The sequence below is a fragment of the Saccopteryx bilineata genome, chromosome 5 (assembly GCF_036850765.1).
Source record: "Saccopteryx bilineata isolate mSacBil1 chromosome 5, mSacBil1_pri_phased_curated, whole genome shotgun sequence".
Taxonomy (NCBI): Eukaryota; Metazoa; Chordata; class Mammalia; order Chiroptera; family Emballonuridae; genus Saccopteryx; species Saccopteryx bilineata.
This window is the reverse complement of record NC_089494.1, coordinates 154,325,152-154,340,727: the sequence shown is the minus strand read 5'-3', so window position 1 is coordinate 154,340,727 and position 15,576 is coordinate 154,325,152. Positions and strand designations below refer to the sequence as shown.

The following is a 15,576-nucleotide window of genomic DNA, read 5'->3' as shown; positions in this document are numbered from 1 at the left end:
TTCTTTCCCTCTGTTGGATATTCCCTCCCCAATCAACATACAAGCATACCATTATTTCTGCTATATTATAAAAAGCCCCCTACTGATCCCACTTCTTCTCATTATCACTCATACATTTCCCCATCCTTTAGCAGCAAAACTTGAAAAAAAAATTGTATAAATCCACTGTCTCCATTTTTTTTCCTGTTGTCCTTTTTTTGGAAGTCGGTCAATATTTTACACTCATTATTTCATTTCACTGAAACTGCTCTCATCAGGTTCACCAGTGCTCACCTTGGCCGATTCTCCCCTCACAGCTTAATGGAGCCGGTGAAGCACTGAAGGACTTTACTCCCTGCCTCTGGGCCTCATTTGCTGGTTCTTCCTCACTAGCTGGGCTCCTAATTCAGTCCTTACATCTCTTTCTATAAACACTACTTGCCTCAGTAATCTCCTTCAGTCTCATGTCTTTAATTTCTTTCTGTAAACTGATGATCCCCTAATCTCTATCTGTCCTGTAATATCCAGTAAACTCCAGACTGTGGTCCAGCTGCCTACCTCACATTGTCACTAGAACTTCTAACAGACATCTCAAAACGAAATTTTTTTATCTTCCTCCTAAAGATTGTGCCCTCCCCTAAAATATATATATATATATATATATATATATATATATATCCACTTCCTAACCCCTGGACAAGGTGAATGTGACCTTGTTTGGAAAAAGGGTCTTGGTAGATATGATTAAGTTAAGGATCTCCTGATGAACTCATCCTGCATTACTTGGGTGAGACCTAACCCCAGTGAAAATTCTCTCCAGGTGACTTTGACATATCACTGACCCCATTTGTAACACATCCTGCTGAGAACCACCCATCTCTGGCATTTGGGGGTGAAAAAGAACAAGAAAAAAATATCACACACACACACACTCTCACTCTACTCAATACCATATCTTTAGATCCAAATTAGAATCTCAGAATCTGTCCCCTAAAGATCATGGTCTCTTAGGAAAATCATTTAAGAAAAATCAGTATAAGGACACATAATTAAGCTGTATGTTGTAGCTATAAGATAAACTTTCTAAAAATCATTTCCAGATGAAGAGATGTAAGCTTATTTTTTCCAAGCCCATATGTGATATCAGCCTTAATTAAAACAAATGTGAAGAACTAAGATGATATATGGTGCAAAGAGATTTGTAATCTTTCAGTCTGAGCCAGACACTAACAGATAGGTATGCATGAATCCGAGAGAGGATGACAGGATAAATGATCACTCATGAAACTGTCTTGAATGAGAAATGTCAAGAGAACTTGGGTAAGTAAGTTATCTAGCACAACATGAAATCAACCAACAAACCTTAGACACTTCTTGAGGACCTAATTAGTGCAGGGCTGTCTACAAAGCACAAGGAAAACAGAAAGGGTTGTAGGAAACCATTTGGGGGGACAGAGTGCTGGCATCTAGCCAGAGAGAAAGGCAGTAAGCACCTGGCATGGGTTTAATCTGCACAAGGAGTTTCTTCACAGGCAGTGTCTCTGGCCAGAGGCAGGGGACAGAGGTGTCTGATAAGGGGTTAATAACTGAGATTTATAAATAACTTATAAAACTTAACACTAAGAAGGCAAAACACCCAATTAAACAATGGGCAAAAGACCTGAATAGACTCTTCTTCAAAGACGACATAGAGATGGCCAATAGGCATATGAAAAAATGATCAACCATCACTAATCATCAGAGAAATGCAAAAATTAAAACCACGAGATACCACCTCACACCTGTCAGAATGGCACTCATTAACAAACAACACACAATAAGTGCTGGCGAGTATGTGGAGAAAAGAGAAACCCTCCTGCACTGCTGGTGGAAATGCAGAATTGTGCAGCCACTGTGGAAAACAGTATGGCATTTCCTCAAAAATTTAAAAATGGAACTGCCTTATGACCCAGCTATACCACTTCTAAGAATATATCCTAAGAATCCCAAATCACTAATTTAAAAAAAGATATGCACCCCCATGTTCATTGCAGAGTCATTTGCAATAGCCAAAATCTGGAAACAACCCAAGTGTCCACCAGTGGACGACTACATAAAAAAGCTGCGGTATATTTACACAACGGAATGTTATACAGCTGTAAAAAAGAAGGAAATCTTACGTTTTGCAACAGCATGGATGGACCTGGAGATGATTATGCTAAGTGAAGTAAGCCAGGCATAGAAAGAGAAATACCTTATGATCTCACCTATATGTGGAATCTAATAAACACAATAATCTGAGAAACAAAATAGAAACAGAGGCAGTATCCAAGGCAACAGATGGACAGCTGTCAGAGGGAAGGGGGAAGAGGAGACGGGACCAAAGAAGGTGAAAAAAAAAATAGCCAAAATCATATATACATAACACATATATACAGACAACAGGGTAACACTAGCCAGAGAGAAAGGGGGTTGAGGATGGCAGTAGGGGAGGAGAAACAAAGGGGGCCGTGGGGGTTGTACGACACTTTGCACAGGGCATGGGGGGCACGATACCGTGTGAAGAGGATGTTATATTAGGTGGGACACTTGAAACCATGTCAACACAATAAACTAAAATAAAATAATTTTTAAAAAAGGAAATAGAGAAAATTAAAAATTTTTTTTTTAATTTTTATTTATTTTTTAAAGAGACAGCGAGTGAGTCAGAGAGAGGGATAGACAAGGACAGACAGGAACAGAGAGAGATGAGAAGCATCAATCATTAGTTTTTCATTGCGCGTTGCAACACCTTAGTTGTTCATTGATTGCTTTCTCATATGTGCCTTGACTGCGGGCCTTCAGCAGATTCAGTAAGCTCGTGCTGGAGCCAGCGACCTTGGGTTCAAGCTGGTGGGCTTTTTGCTCAAACCAGATGAACCCACGCTCAAGCTGGCGACCTCGGGGTCTCGAACCTGGGTCCTCTGCATCCCAGTCCAATGCTCTATCCACTGCGCCACCGCCTGGTCAGGCAAAAAAGGAAATAGAGAAAGAATTTTAAGATTTTATTTATTTATTTTTATATAGAGAGAATGAGAAGGGAGGAGGAGCAGAAAGCATCAATTCCAATATGAGCCTTGACCAGGCAAGCCTGAGGTTTTGAACTGATGACCTCAGCATTTTAGGTCAATGCTTTATCCACTGCGCCACCACAGATCAGACTAGAAAGAATTTAAAAAAAAACAAATTCACTCATGCTCGTGCTGTCTAGGAAGAAACCACTTTTAAATTTTCAGGTATTTTTCTCAATTGATATATAGTTGAAATATACATATATATAAGGTCTACCGGAAAGTTCTGTCCATTTCTATCACAAATTTTGACACGTAAGCACATGTTTATTTGGTGCATGTGTGCTTCTCTATTTTTATCACTTAATATATACATACTGACGAAGCAAATTAACTAAAACAAAGTTGATTCACGTTAGTCTTATGTGTGAAGCGATAGTGTACCCATGGCTACTGATAAAGTTCATTTATGCCACTGTATTATATACGAATTTCAACAAGGAAGAAATGCTACAGAAGCATGTAGAAATTTATTGAAAGTGTTTGGTGGAAGGTACAGTTTCTGATAGGACATGCAGAAGATGGTTCGAAAAATTCGAAACAGGTGATTTCAACCTTTCTGATAAGCCACGTTCTGGGCGACCATCTTTGATTGATGACGATGTTTTTAAGACCATGTTGGAGCAAGATCCTTTTCTGACAACATCGGACATCGCAGAAAGGCTTAATTCAGCTCAGCAAACCATTTCGGACCATATTCGGAAGATAGGATTGGTGTGGAAATATATTATTTAATAAAGTTTATTGACAGTAAGAAAAATTTGTATTTTGTTTTATTCCAAAAAATGGACAGAACTTTCCGGTAGACCTTATATATTTTTTATAAAATCAATAACTTTTTTCACCTTGAATTATAGCATAAGCATTTTACCATCAATAAGTACTCTCTAAAACACAATTTCCTGGGATGTAGAGTTATAGATTTTTTATTTTGTTTTTCTCCCTAGCTTTATAGAGGTGTGATTGACAAAATCATATATATTTAAAGTGTACAAGGGGATGATTTGATACACGTATACTTTCTTAAATGTATACATTGTGCAATGATGATTACAATGAAGTTAACTGATATATCACCTCTCATAGTCTCTCTCTGTGTATGTGTATGTGTGTGTGTGTTGAGAACACTTAAGTTCTACTCTCTCAGCAAATTTCAGGTATATGTTATTATTAACTACAGCCACCATGCTTACCTTAGACCTCCAGAATTTACCCCTCTTTTACACAAGAGTATTTCCCCTGCCCCCACTCCATGGCAACGATCACATGTAACTCTCTAGAGTTACAGATAATTTTTAAAAAAATTATTGTATTTTTCAGCCACTTAACAGTAATCATAAGCATTGATAAGAGACCTCTGGACTTTATTTATTTTAAAGTCCTTGCTAACTAGGTAAGTAATAATTTCAGGTAAGTTAAATATTTAGGTAGGTTAATTTGCCAAGTCTTTTTTCTTTTTTTATTTGTGTGTGTGTGTGTGTGTGTGTGTGTGTGTGAGAGAGAGAGAGAGAGAGAGAGAGAGAGACAAAGACAGAGAGAAGGACAGACAGACAGGTAGAGAGATGAGAATCATCAATTCTTTGTTGTGGTACCTTAGTTGTTCATTGATTGCTTTCTCATATGTGCCTTGACCAGGGGGAGGGGGGGGGGCTACAGCAGATTGAGTGACTCCTTGCTCAAGCCAGCAACCTTGAGCTCAAGCTGGTGAGCTGAGCCTTGCTCAAACCAGATGAGTCTACATCAAGCCGGTGACCTCAGAGTTGTTTTTTTTTTAATTCATTTTAGAGGAGAGAGAGAGAGAGATTGAGAGAGAGAGAGAGAGAGAGAGAGAGAGAGAGAAGGGGGGAGGAGCAGGAAGCTTCAACTCCCATATGTGCCTTGACCGGGCAAGCCCAGGGTTTTGAACCGGCAATCTCAGCATTCCAGGTCAACGCTTTATCCACTGCGCCACCACAGGTCAGGCGACCTCAGAGTTTTGAACCTGGGTCCTCCGCGTCCCAGTCCGATGCTCTATCCACTGTGCCACTGCTTGGCCAGGCACCAAGTCTTTATATATATATATATGTATGTATGTATTTCTAGTAATTTCCTTTTGATTTCTGTATAAGGGTAATTTAAGCTATACTGTAGCAACAGTATACCCTGAAAATTTAATAGCTCAACAAAATAAAAGCTTACTTCTCGATCATGGCACAGTTAATGTGAGTTGGGGAACCCTCCTTTCTACAGTAACTCAAGGGTCCTCAGGTTGGTTTTGTGATGTTGCCATCCTAAACCTGTGACCCTTGAGGACACCAGAGGAAAAAAAGTGACAGAATGGTGGCCCCAGACAGAATTCAAGAGACTGACTAGTACAAGTGCTGGCTTCTGAGAACTGGGAATAGAGTTAGAGGGTAAAACAGTGAGACTGGATGCTGGTATGTCAAAGAGAAGTACTGTAAATCAGGAGAGGAAAAGAGCCTTAGATGTGTCATGGCGAGAATTTCTCTGCTGTTTTATGCTTCAAGCATCTGGAGATTGGGTGTTTGTCTACCAATTGCTCACAATCAGCAAGCAGAGCCTTGCACCACAGGAAAAGCAGATTACACCACAATCTGCCTGGAGGCCCAGGCTTTCCGTGTGCTCAGGGCTTGGTAGCAAGTGGTGGAGAGCTCTTCTTCCTTGCTGGGACCACTAGGTAGGGCCACAAAAGCAATTCTTGTTCATATATATATATTTCTTTTTTTTTACAGAGGGGAGAGAGAAAGGGGGGAGGAACAGGACAGGAAGCATCAACTCTCATATGTGCTTTGACCAGACAAGTGCAGAGTTTTGAACCTGTAACCTCAGTGTTCCAGGTCGACGCTTTATCCATTGCGCCACCACAGGTCAGGGTGTTTATAGATTTGGAACAGAAATGGACTCTGGCAGACTGCAATGAAGGACTATGTAAAAATAGCTACTTAAAAAAAATCCTCAGATCCTTTTGTTTTGTTTTGTTTTAATTTCATGATTTTAAAAATTAATTTAAATGGGGTGACCTTGATAAACCAGGGTACATGTTCAGAGAAAATATCTCTAGGTTATTTTGACATTTGATTATGCTGCATTCCCATCACCCAAAGTCTAATTGTCTTCCATCACATTCTAACTGGTTTTCTTTGTGCCCCTTCCCTCCCCCAACCCTTTCTCTCTCCTCCCCCCCCACCACGTAACCACCACACTCTTGTCAATGCCTCTGAGTCTCATTTTATGTCCCACCTATGTATGGAATCATATAGTTCTTAGTTTTTTCTGATTTACTTATTTCGCTCAGTATAATGTTATCAAGGTCTATCCATGTTGTTGTAAATGATCCGATGTCATCATTTCTCATGGCTGAGTAGTATTCCATAGTATATATGTACCAAAGCTTTTTAATCCACTCGTCCACAAATCCTCAGATCTTATAGTTAGGGTATGGAAGTACAACATTCAGGTTTTCTGTCAGGAGCCGATCAACGACTGCTGGCCGACAAGGTCACAGCAGGAGAAGACCCACAACTGCTGGCTGACAAGGTCACAGCAGAAGAAGATCAAAAACTGCTGATTGACAAAGTCACAGCAGAGAAGACCAACGGCTGCTGGTTGACAAAGTCACAGCAGAGAAGACCAATGGCTGCGGGGTGACAAAGTCACCGCAAAGGAAAGGCACAACGATACTTCCCCCTTTGACCTTTTGAATTAATCTGGCCTTATATCCCCCCTTTTTCTGGGTGTGTGCTATTATTTATGGCACAGGGATAATAGTGCCGTGCTTTCTCTATAGATTCGTAGTAATTTCTTTGGAAATGAGACAGAGGGCGTGAGTTCCACAGAAAAGCCTGTAAGCCCCTTGAACTGGGCTCATAAACATAAGAGGCTGGCTATAATATCCCTCGTAAAGGGTTAAGTTTGTAGGAGAATTTCTTCTTATTAATCATGTTAGAAAGAATAGATTGTGACTTATGAATAGGTAGGAAACAGTAACTATACACAGAGCACCTTTCAGCCTTCACTTAATTCATCACTTTACCTCCCTAGCCTTTTCATGTGATAGAGAAACTTTCCTTTCTTCTTGCATACCTCACCTACAGGTGGTGGAACACTCTGAGAAGAATAAAGTTAGAACTTAACTAGTATATGAATATAGTAAATAAATAAATTTGACTAGACAATAAAATCTTAGATAAGGTGTAGTGGAATAACCCATTGCATGGCCTTGAATGGAAACACAGACGACAAGAAAAGAATGTTTTGCTAAGAGAATTGTTTTGTGACTGAAGGCAGTTGCTGGGCTTTTCTCAATAAAACATTCTCATGAGATTTTTGTATTTTCCAAGAATAAGGAGAGGAATGTGGGGGGACCCATAGAAGCAATAGCAATTAATGCCTTCTGATATTATGTTGCTACTAAGCTATCTTGCAGTTGCATTCTATGTATCTTTAAGCAAAAGTTACTCTTGACGTTATGCCAATTTCTCAGTAGAACAAGCTTTTTGTTGTCTTGTGAAAAAATTAGGACACTGCATGAACTCAAGGCCATTTGCCTGAGCAACCGGTGGTCCTTTGCTAGTCCTTGATGATTTCGTCTGTTAATCTCTCTCTCTGCGCCCTTGACTCACAACAACAGTAGAGTTATTAATTAGTACTAATCTTTTAGAAGTTTGTACCAATATTGTTATTGCTATTGTATAACTGTACTTTGAATGACTTACCACCTGATTCATGGCTTATAGATATGAATTAACTGTTATCTGGAAATATGTAACCATAGTGAAACAAAAACAATGATTAATCAATGTATTCAAAATACCATGTGATTGTAACTTAGTGTGTGTGTATAAAAAGAGAGCTAGACCAGCATTTGGCAGAGATGCCTGGCAGTAAATGCTAACGAGAGAATAAAGAGAAAGAAAAGAATTCAGCTCTCTCACTCGACTTGTGCCGACGCCGTCTCTTTCTGTGGGACCCCTGGATTCCCCCCAGGGCTGGACCCCAGCAGTTTTCCACATTTTAAGGATTAGTAGTCAATAAACCTTAAGGGAGTGAACCATTGGAAATAGCTTCAATATCCAGTTCAGTGACTTAAGTAGACTACAGCCATAGAATGGAATACTACATTCAGGTTAAAATGAATGGGGGTATTTCTATCATAAAATATGATGGGAGGCCTGACCTGTGGTGGTGCAGTGGATAAAGTGTCGACCTGGAAATGCTGAGGTTGCTGGTTTAAAAACCTGGGCTTGCCTGGTCAGGGCACATATGGGAGTTGGTGCTTCCTGCTCCTCCCCCTTCTCTCTCTCTCTTTCTCTTCTCCCTCTCTCTCTCCTTTCTAAAATGAATAAATAAAATAAAGTAAAATAAAAAAAATATGATGGGAAATTATTTCCTCGTTAGCCTGACCAGGCGGTGGTGCAGGGGATAGAGCGTTGGACTGGGATGCTGAGGACCCAGGTTCGAAACCCGAGGTTGCCAGCTTGAGTGCAGGCTCATCTGGTTTGAGCAAAAGCTCACCAGTTTGGACCCGAGGTCTCTAGCTTGAGCAAGGGGTTACTGAGTCTGCTGAAGGCCCACGGTCAAGGCACATATGAGAAAGCAATCAATGAAAACTAAGGTGTAGCAACAAGAAACTGATGATTGATGTGATTGATGCTTCTCATCTCTCTGTTCCTGTCTGTCCCTATCTATCCCTCTATCCCTCTCTCTGACTCTCTGTAAAAAAAAAAAAAAAAAAAAAAAAAAATATATATATATATATATATATATATATATATATATATATATATTCAAGCCAGTGACCTCTGGGTTCAAGCTAAAGACCATGAGATCATGTTAATGATCCCACACTCAAGCCAGCAACCTTGAGGTTTTGAGCCTGGGACCTTAGCATCCCAGGTCCACTGTCTATCCACTAGGTCAGGCTGTATTATTTCTCAATACGCTAGAAAAAAATTCTAGCTTTTTATTTAAAACATAAAAACAGGAGGGTTCAACTAACACAATTTTCTTGATTTTTCAAAATGGACCAAAGCAGGATTATGTTCTAGACACCAATTTCGTACAACTCTGCTTTAAGAACTAGGCAAATATAGGACCTGATAATTGATATCAACATAACATTGCATAGCTCTCCATTAACTTCTATGTGAATATACTTATGTTCTTGAAATAGAGTAGAAAATACCCTGGCTTTTCTGCCATCAAATCACTAGTATAGTTGGCTTTCTATTTCCTTCCATTATATGCAGTCCTCCCAAGCATAAAACTCCCTTCAAAGGCAACAGGACAGGGAAGGACAATCAGAAACCACTGAAAACATCACCTGTATTGAGTTGGATAGAACTGAGAAATATAGAAAGCCCTACAGCAGTGGTCCCCAACCTCCGGGCAGCGGACCGGTACCGGTCCTTGGGCCATTTGGTACCGGTCTGCAGAGAAAGAATAAATAACTTACATTATTTCCATTTTATTTATATTTAAGTCTGAACAATGTTTTATTTTTAAAAAATAACCAGATTCCCTCTGTTACATTCGTCTAAGACTCACTCTTGATGCTTGTCTCAGTCACGTGATACATTTATCCATCCCACCCTAAAGGCCCGTCCGTGAAAATGTTTTCTGACATTAAACCGGTCCGTGGCCCAAAACAGGTTGGGGATCACTGCCCTACGGAGACCAGGTCCAAGACATTCACCCCACATTCACCGACGAATACAAAGCAATGGGCATTGGCTGCTAGCTTGGAGTCAAGCAATTCTTGAACACGACTAGACATCTACACACTGTGTTACTGATAGTTCTAGTTGATTAAGGCTAGCTAACCATTCACATTCAAGACACAAGGACTTGTCCAGAGGCAAAATGATATTCCTACGCTTACTCTTCAGAATAGGACTTTGAAGGGGGTGAACTGTGGAGGCAGGCAAAGGGGGAAAAATAGGGAAAGACTGCTGGGGGTGATGGGCACACGATGTGGTATACAGATGATGTTTTGCTGAACTGTATTTGAAACCTGTGACTTTGTGAACCAATGTCACCACAATAAATTCAATAATAAAAAAAATAGCCTGGCCTGACCAGGTGGTGGTGCAGTAGATAAGACCATTGGCCTGGTATGCTGAGGATCCAGGTTCAACGCCCTGAGTTTACTGGCCTTAGCATGGGATCATAGACATGACCCCTTGGTTGCTGGTTTGAGCCCAAAGGTTGCTGGCTTGAAGCCCAAGGTTGCTGGCTTGAGAGCAAGGGGTCACTGGCTCAGCTGCAGCCCCCCCTGGTCAAGGCATATATGAGAAAGCAATCAATGAAGGTCCTGGATGGTTGGCTGTGTTAGAACATGTTTCTTCCCCACTTCCCCGTTGTCTCTCTCTCTCTCTCTTCCCCTCCCACAGCCACGGTTCAGTCTGAGGAAGTTGGCACTGGGTGCTGAGGATGGCTCCATGGCCTTGCCTCAGGTGCTAAAGTGGCTCAGTTGCCAAGCAACAGAGCAGTGGCCCCAGGTGGCCAGAGCATTGCCTGGTAGGGGGCTTGCCCAGTGGATCCCAGTAGGGGCACATGTGGGAGTCTGTCTCTGCCTCCCTGCCTCTCAATTAAAAAAAAAAAAAGGCAATCAATCAATGAACTAAGGTGCCACAACTGCTTCTCATATCTGCCTTCCTGTATCACACACACACAAAAAAGCCAAAAACATTGAGGCATACTCACATTACCTTTAATAAACATATTATTAATATTTTATGTATTGGTGTGATCAAAAGTTGTATATAATAAATAAAACACTATAAAAAATAGGACTTTTAATCTGTTGGTTTTCCTTATGGAGCCTGACACATTTAATATTTCATGTTTCATATGGGTTTTTAATAAGAAAAGTAAATTGTTGTCTACACAGCCATGACCTAATTTAGAGAAAAAGAATGGGCTGGGTGTGGAAATGAGCAGCTCAAGGAGAAATGCACACGCGTGTGCATGTGCACATACACACACACACACACACAGGGTAATTAGTTATGTATCTGAAATATCAATATTTATGCTTGCTTTATTCTAAAAATAGTGTAGTTTAGCTATCTTGTCTCTCTTTTTAGTGAATTAGTTTAAACTTTGAATTTAGATATAACTCGTTTAAAGGCAGAGCTAAATTCAGACTGAAAACTGCTGGCTCATACATCTAAACTCAGAACAATTTAAGATACATATATTCATAAGACATGCAGAACTTGGAGACTGCAGTGCATTACTTTAAAACACTGAGCCAAAAGAAAAAGTTCATATTGTTTGCACAACATTTGTTTCTTTTCCTGGACTGAATGAATCACACTAACTGCTTCAATACATCCTATGCAAATAAGCTTAACTCTGATATTCCCAGGCCAATAACGCCCCTTGTCTGAAAGAACTGACCTCATCAGGTCCCAGCCTCTTCAGGCTGTACTCATTCATTCATTCTGTGTATTCTAACACTGTATTTTTGGACGCAAATATCACTATACCAAGATGAATAAATTTCAATGTGAAGTTTTAAACTGCTTCCAGGAAGCCCAATGCTATCTATTAACAGCTCACTTAATTTTAAAACATTCTACATGGATTTTGCAAAGGACACACATACTCAATGACAATCACCTGATACTCCAACAAACTTTCAAGACTCTTGGGCTTTCTTGTTTAACTGGGTCAGATGTCAGTAAAAAAAATTGTCAACATAGAAGAAAAATTCCTGGAAAAATAGATTGTAAGAGCAAATTCACTTTCCGTCCCTCCTTTGCCTCTCCCAGCACTCTGCACCCTTCCGTTAGTCCTGTGGTTCTAACTTCTCTGCACATAGCCACTTAGGGTGCTTGTTTAAGATATTCCCCAGTCCCGTGCCTCATATTCTAATTGTCAGTCTGGGATGGGGCCCAAGATTTTGCCTTTGACAAGAATCCTCAAGTGATTCTAAAGTAGGTGAGCTGGACCCAGACTGCTGAGAAAAACCCCTTTAAGACCAGCTTTTCCTCCTCAAATGAAAGAAGCAAACCTCTAAGTACCCAACATTTTATCTTTATAAATATGAACCTTCACAAACATGATTTCCTCAAGCATATAATCCATTTACCTAACTTGCCCTCGGTAGGCCTGCTACCAAGAAAATCATCAGCCTTCAAGACATGATCTACACTGAAAGCTGTTCACATTTAATCGTCAGTATATTAAAACAAAGCAAAACAAAACACCCCCCCCCCCCAAAAAAAAAACAACAATATGTTCATCTCAGAGGTTTCCAACACATTTTATTTGCAGCCCACTGGTTTGTAGCTTTTGAAAACCAACATCTGTATAAATCTCTATAAAATGTCCAATTACTCTTAGTTTTGTAGCAGCCTCTCAGGTACCGCACACCATCCTTATGGCTTGAGTTCCAGTGACAGGCCAGACAAGCTGCCTGTGGGCTCCTGAAGGGGCGGGGATGTCCACAGTAAAGCTTCTTCCGTGGGCTTTCTTTTCCCAGTGGCAGTTTCCTTTGGCAAGAAGGATGATTCACAGGCCTTTGGTGCCTGTAAGTGGAAAGCATTTGGAAACTTGCAGTGATGTGATTCGTGCTTTTTCTTGTAAGCAGACAGGTGAGGGGTCAGTGCACTTGTGCTTAATGACAGGAAACCCTCCAAATCGTTTAGTTGGTTACAATATAAGGAAGCCTCTGCTTCTAAGTAACACAGATAAACACCTTTTTAGATCACCTATTTTTTCTAGAACTATAAAATTTAATTCAAGAAAATATAGGTCCCATGAAAGACTTAAAAGTTTTATAAAACTAAAATCTAGTTTCCCCCAATAAATTGTACTTTAGCCAAAACCCTCCCAATGCTTCTAAAATACTAAAAGGGGCATCTGATTATACAAGAGCAATAAAAAAAATTAAATATTTATTTGAATAACAAGTTTAAGTTCGAGCTGCAATGTTGGCAATGCAGATTTTTAACACATCACAAAAAGCATGCACAAAAAAGTACTGGCGCAGAGCACAAAATAATGCTGTTAGGCTAAAAAGCTGCTGATCTTAAGAAAACAAAATGCCTGAAATCACTATACAAAATATAAACTGTATTAAGCACTATCATCCACAGAAGTCTTTATTATTGATTCTGTTTAAAAATTATTTGTGTAATTATATATTGAATTGTAAATGACTATTATACATGAATCCCCTTTTAGAAGGCAATTCCTTGTTGTACTATAGAACATCTAATTACATTGCAAAAAGTATGCTTTTTTGCTATTGATAAAGAAAACAGTTAATGATATTACTGTAAATATTAGGAAGGCTACAAAAAGAAAAGAAATAGAACTTTCTTTTTGTCTTTCAAGTGCGTTCCATGCAGAGTTAAGCACTTGCCTTGTTTAGTGAATGCACTATTGGGAACTGTCCTGGGTCAGAAAGCAGCTCTTGAATTAGAAGACTAGGCTTTACAAATCAAAGGCTCAAAGGAATCATGCAACCCTCTTCCTACTGGGATACCATTGTGTCACTTACCAATTTGCTTTCCAGGATACCATTCAAGAACTTATAAAAGATCAGACTGATGATAAATATACATGAAATGAAAGACACAAACTGCAAGTTGACACTACAATCGGTAATGTCCCGTGCTACGTGAAAGCACCTTTAAAGAGCCTATGCGGCAAGAGATAAGTGTCTAAGATTCAAAATGAATCAACAGTATTGGATAACAATATAATTCTCAACTTAGAAGCTGCCTCAAGGTTATGTGCATCTTCAGTTAATGTAACAGGAAAAAAAGGCAATGGATTTTATTTTATTAATTGCATCCATTCACAAATCGACCTCAGGTCACCAGATGTGTAGACACAATGACATTTTTGTTATTTATAGTCTTTAATTGAAATGATGATAAAAGAAATAGATCTATTTAAAAACAAAATCAAATAGCTATTTTGGTCTAGATTAAGAGGTGGCACCAGGTGTGGGATTCACATTTTGAGTGGCCACCTGTGGTGCAACTTCAATGATCCGGGGTTTGTCTATGATTCTGGCTGTGCGGTTGCCCTTCTCTACTATCCCAATAATCCATGCTTGGTGACCTTCACCATACTTGGGGGACTTGATCTCTGCACAGAACCGAGCCGCTTGCTCACGTGGTAAACAGATTAGAAGCCCTCCTGGCAAAGAAAAAAAGATTATCATTAGTTGTGATGCTGTGTGAGCAGTTTCTGTCACTACCTTTCTAAAACACTCCTGCACAAATCTCCGCTCAGCCAAGAACTTTGTCTTCAAGCTCCCTTTCCATTCAACAAGCCTGCTCTATTCTGCCTTCATCTGATCCTGACTAAAACTCTAATTAAGCAGTTTCTTAGAAAACTATTATAGTAAACAAAACACACAAAACAAATTTTAAACTGTGAAAATGACCTAGTTGTTGACCCACTGAACTCTGTGTGGGAGTAGGTGTTTGAGGCCTCACTAATATGTGGTAGCTATTTTTTCCAAGTTACAGTGAAAGAAATATCTAAAAACAAAAGTTTTCCTTTTTGATTTAATTTTCTACATGAACTCCTTGTTTATAAGAAAGGTTTTTCAGGGTTTTTGTTAGTTTAAAAATTAAGACAATGAAAGATTGTACTCTTCTAGGTTCTGCCTGACCTGTGGCAGTGCAGTGGATAAACCATCAACCTGGAACGCTGAGGTCACGCTGGTTCAAAACCCTGGGCTTGCCTGGTCAAGGCACATACGACAAGCAAGCAATGAACTAAAGTGAAGCAACTATAAGGTGATATACTTCCGCTCCTCCCACCCTCTGCAAAATCAATAAAAATAAAATCTTAAAAAAAAAAGTATCTAGGTTCCCTATTTGCTCTGTAGTTATCTTCAAAAAAGTGTAGCATACGTTAACATTACCTTCATTGCTATTTCAGTAACAAATACAAAAAAATTTATTTGCAAATATAAATAACAAAATCAGGGAAAAATGTATACACTTTTACCAAAAAAAAAAAGTAAACACTCATTTTTGAATAAAAAAAATGAATTTGTTAACAATATTCATTAATTTATTTAACATTTACCCAAGCGTTCCACCAGGTGGCAGGCACTGTGCTAGTCAGATACTGAACCAACAGTTCAGTTGTCATCTTGGAGTATTTTTCTAGAAAATAATTTTATTTCTTCTTTTAAACTTTTATTAGCCTTTATTTTATGCTAAATTTACTCCCAGGCCATAAGTTTCTGTTTCTTCAGTTTCTACTGGAATATCTTTTCTGTGCAACCTGCTCTTCTGGTTTAGGAGCTATCTGCTCTTTCTCAGTCACGTGCAAGGAGAGCTAATTTAAGGGTTAATCCGCATGTGAGCTCTGTAATTCCTACATCACCTTTTGGAAGCTTTGTTCACCTGGATGTGCTTGATGACCAGAGAATCTCTGTCTAAACCCTTAAGTTCAGCATTACTCCGCATTTTTAAGCATGTGAGCATGTGTAGCAAAAATTCAACACTCTTTTTGGATCACCGATCCT

General features: G+C 39.4%; 1 protein-coding gene across 3 annotated transcripts in view; it reads right to left on the bottom strand.

Moving 5' to 3' along the window:
• Positions 1–12,314: 12,314 nt before the first annotated feature.
• SEPHS1 (selenophosphate synthetase 1) overlaps positions 12,315–15,576 on the bottom strand; it is a 36,089-nt gene continuing 32,827 nt past the window's right edge. For all 3 annotated transcript variants that reach the window (XM_066279562.1, XM_066279563.1, XM_066279564.1), the window contains exon 9: positions 12,315–14,228. In XM_066279562.1, coding sequence (XP_066135659.1) covers positions 14,014–14,228 — 215 coding nt within the window. In that variant the 3' untranslated portion in view covers positions 12,315–14,013. The remainder of the gene's footprint in view (positions 14,229–15,576) is intronic.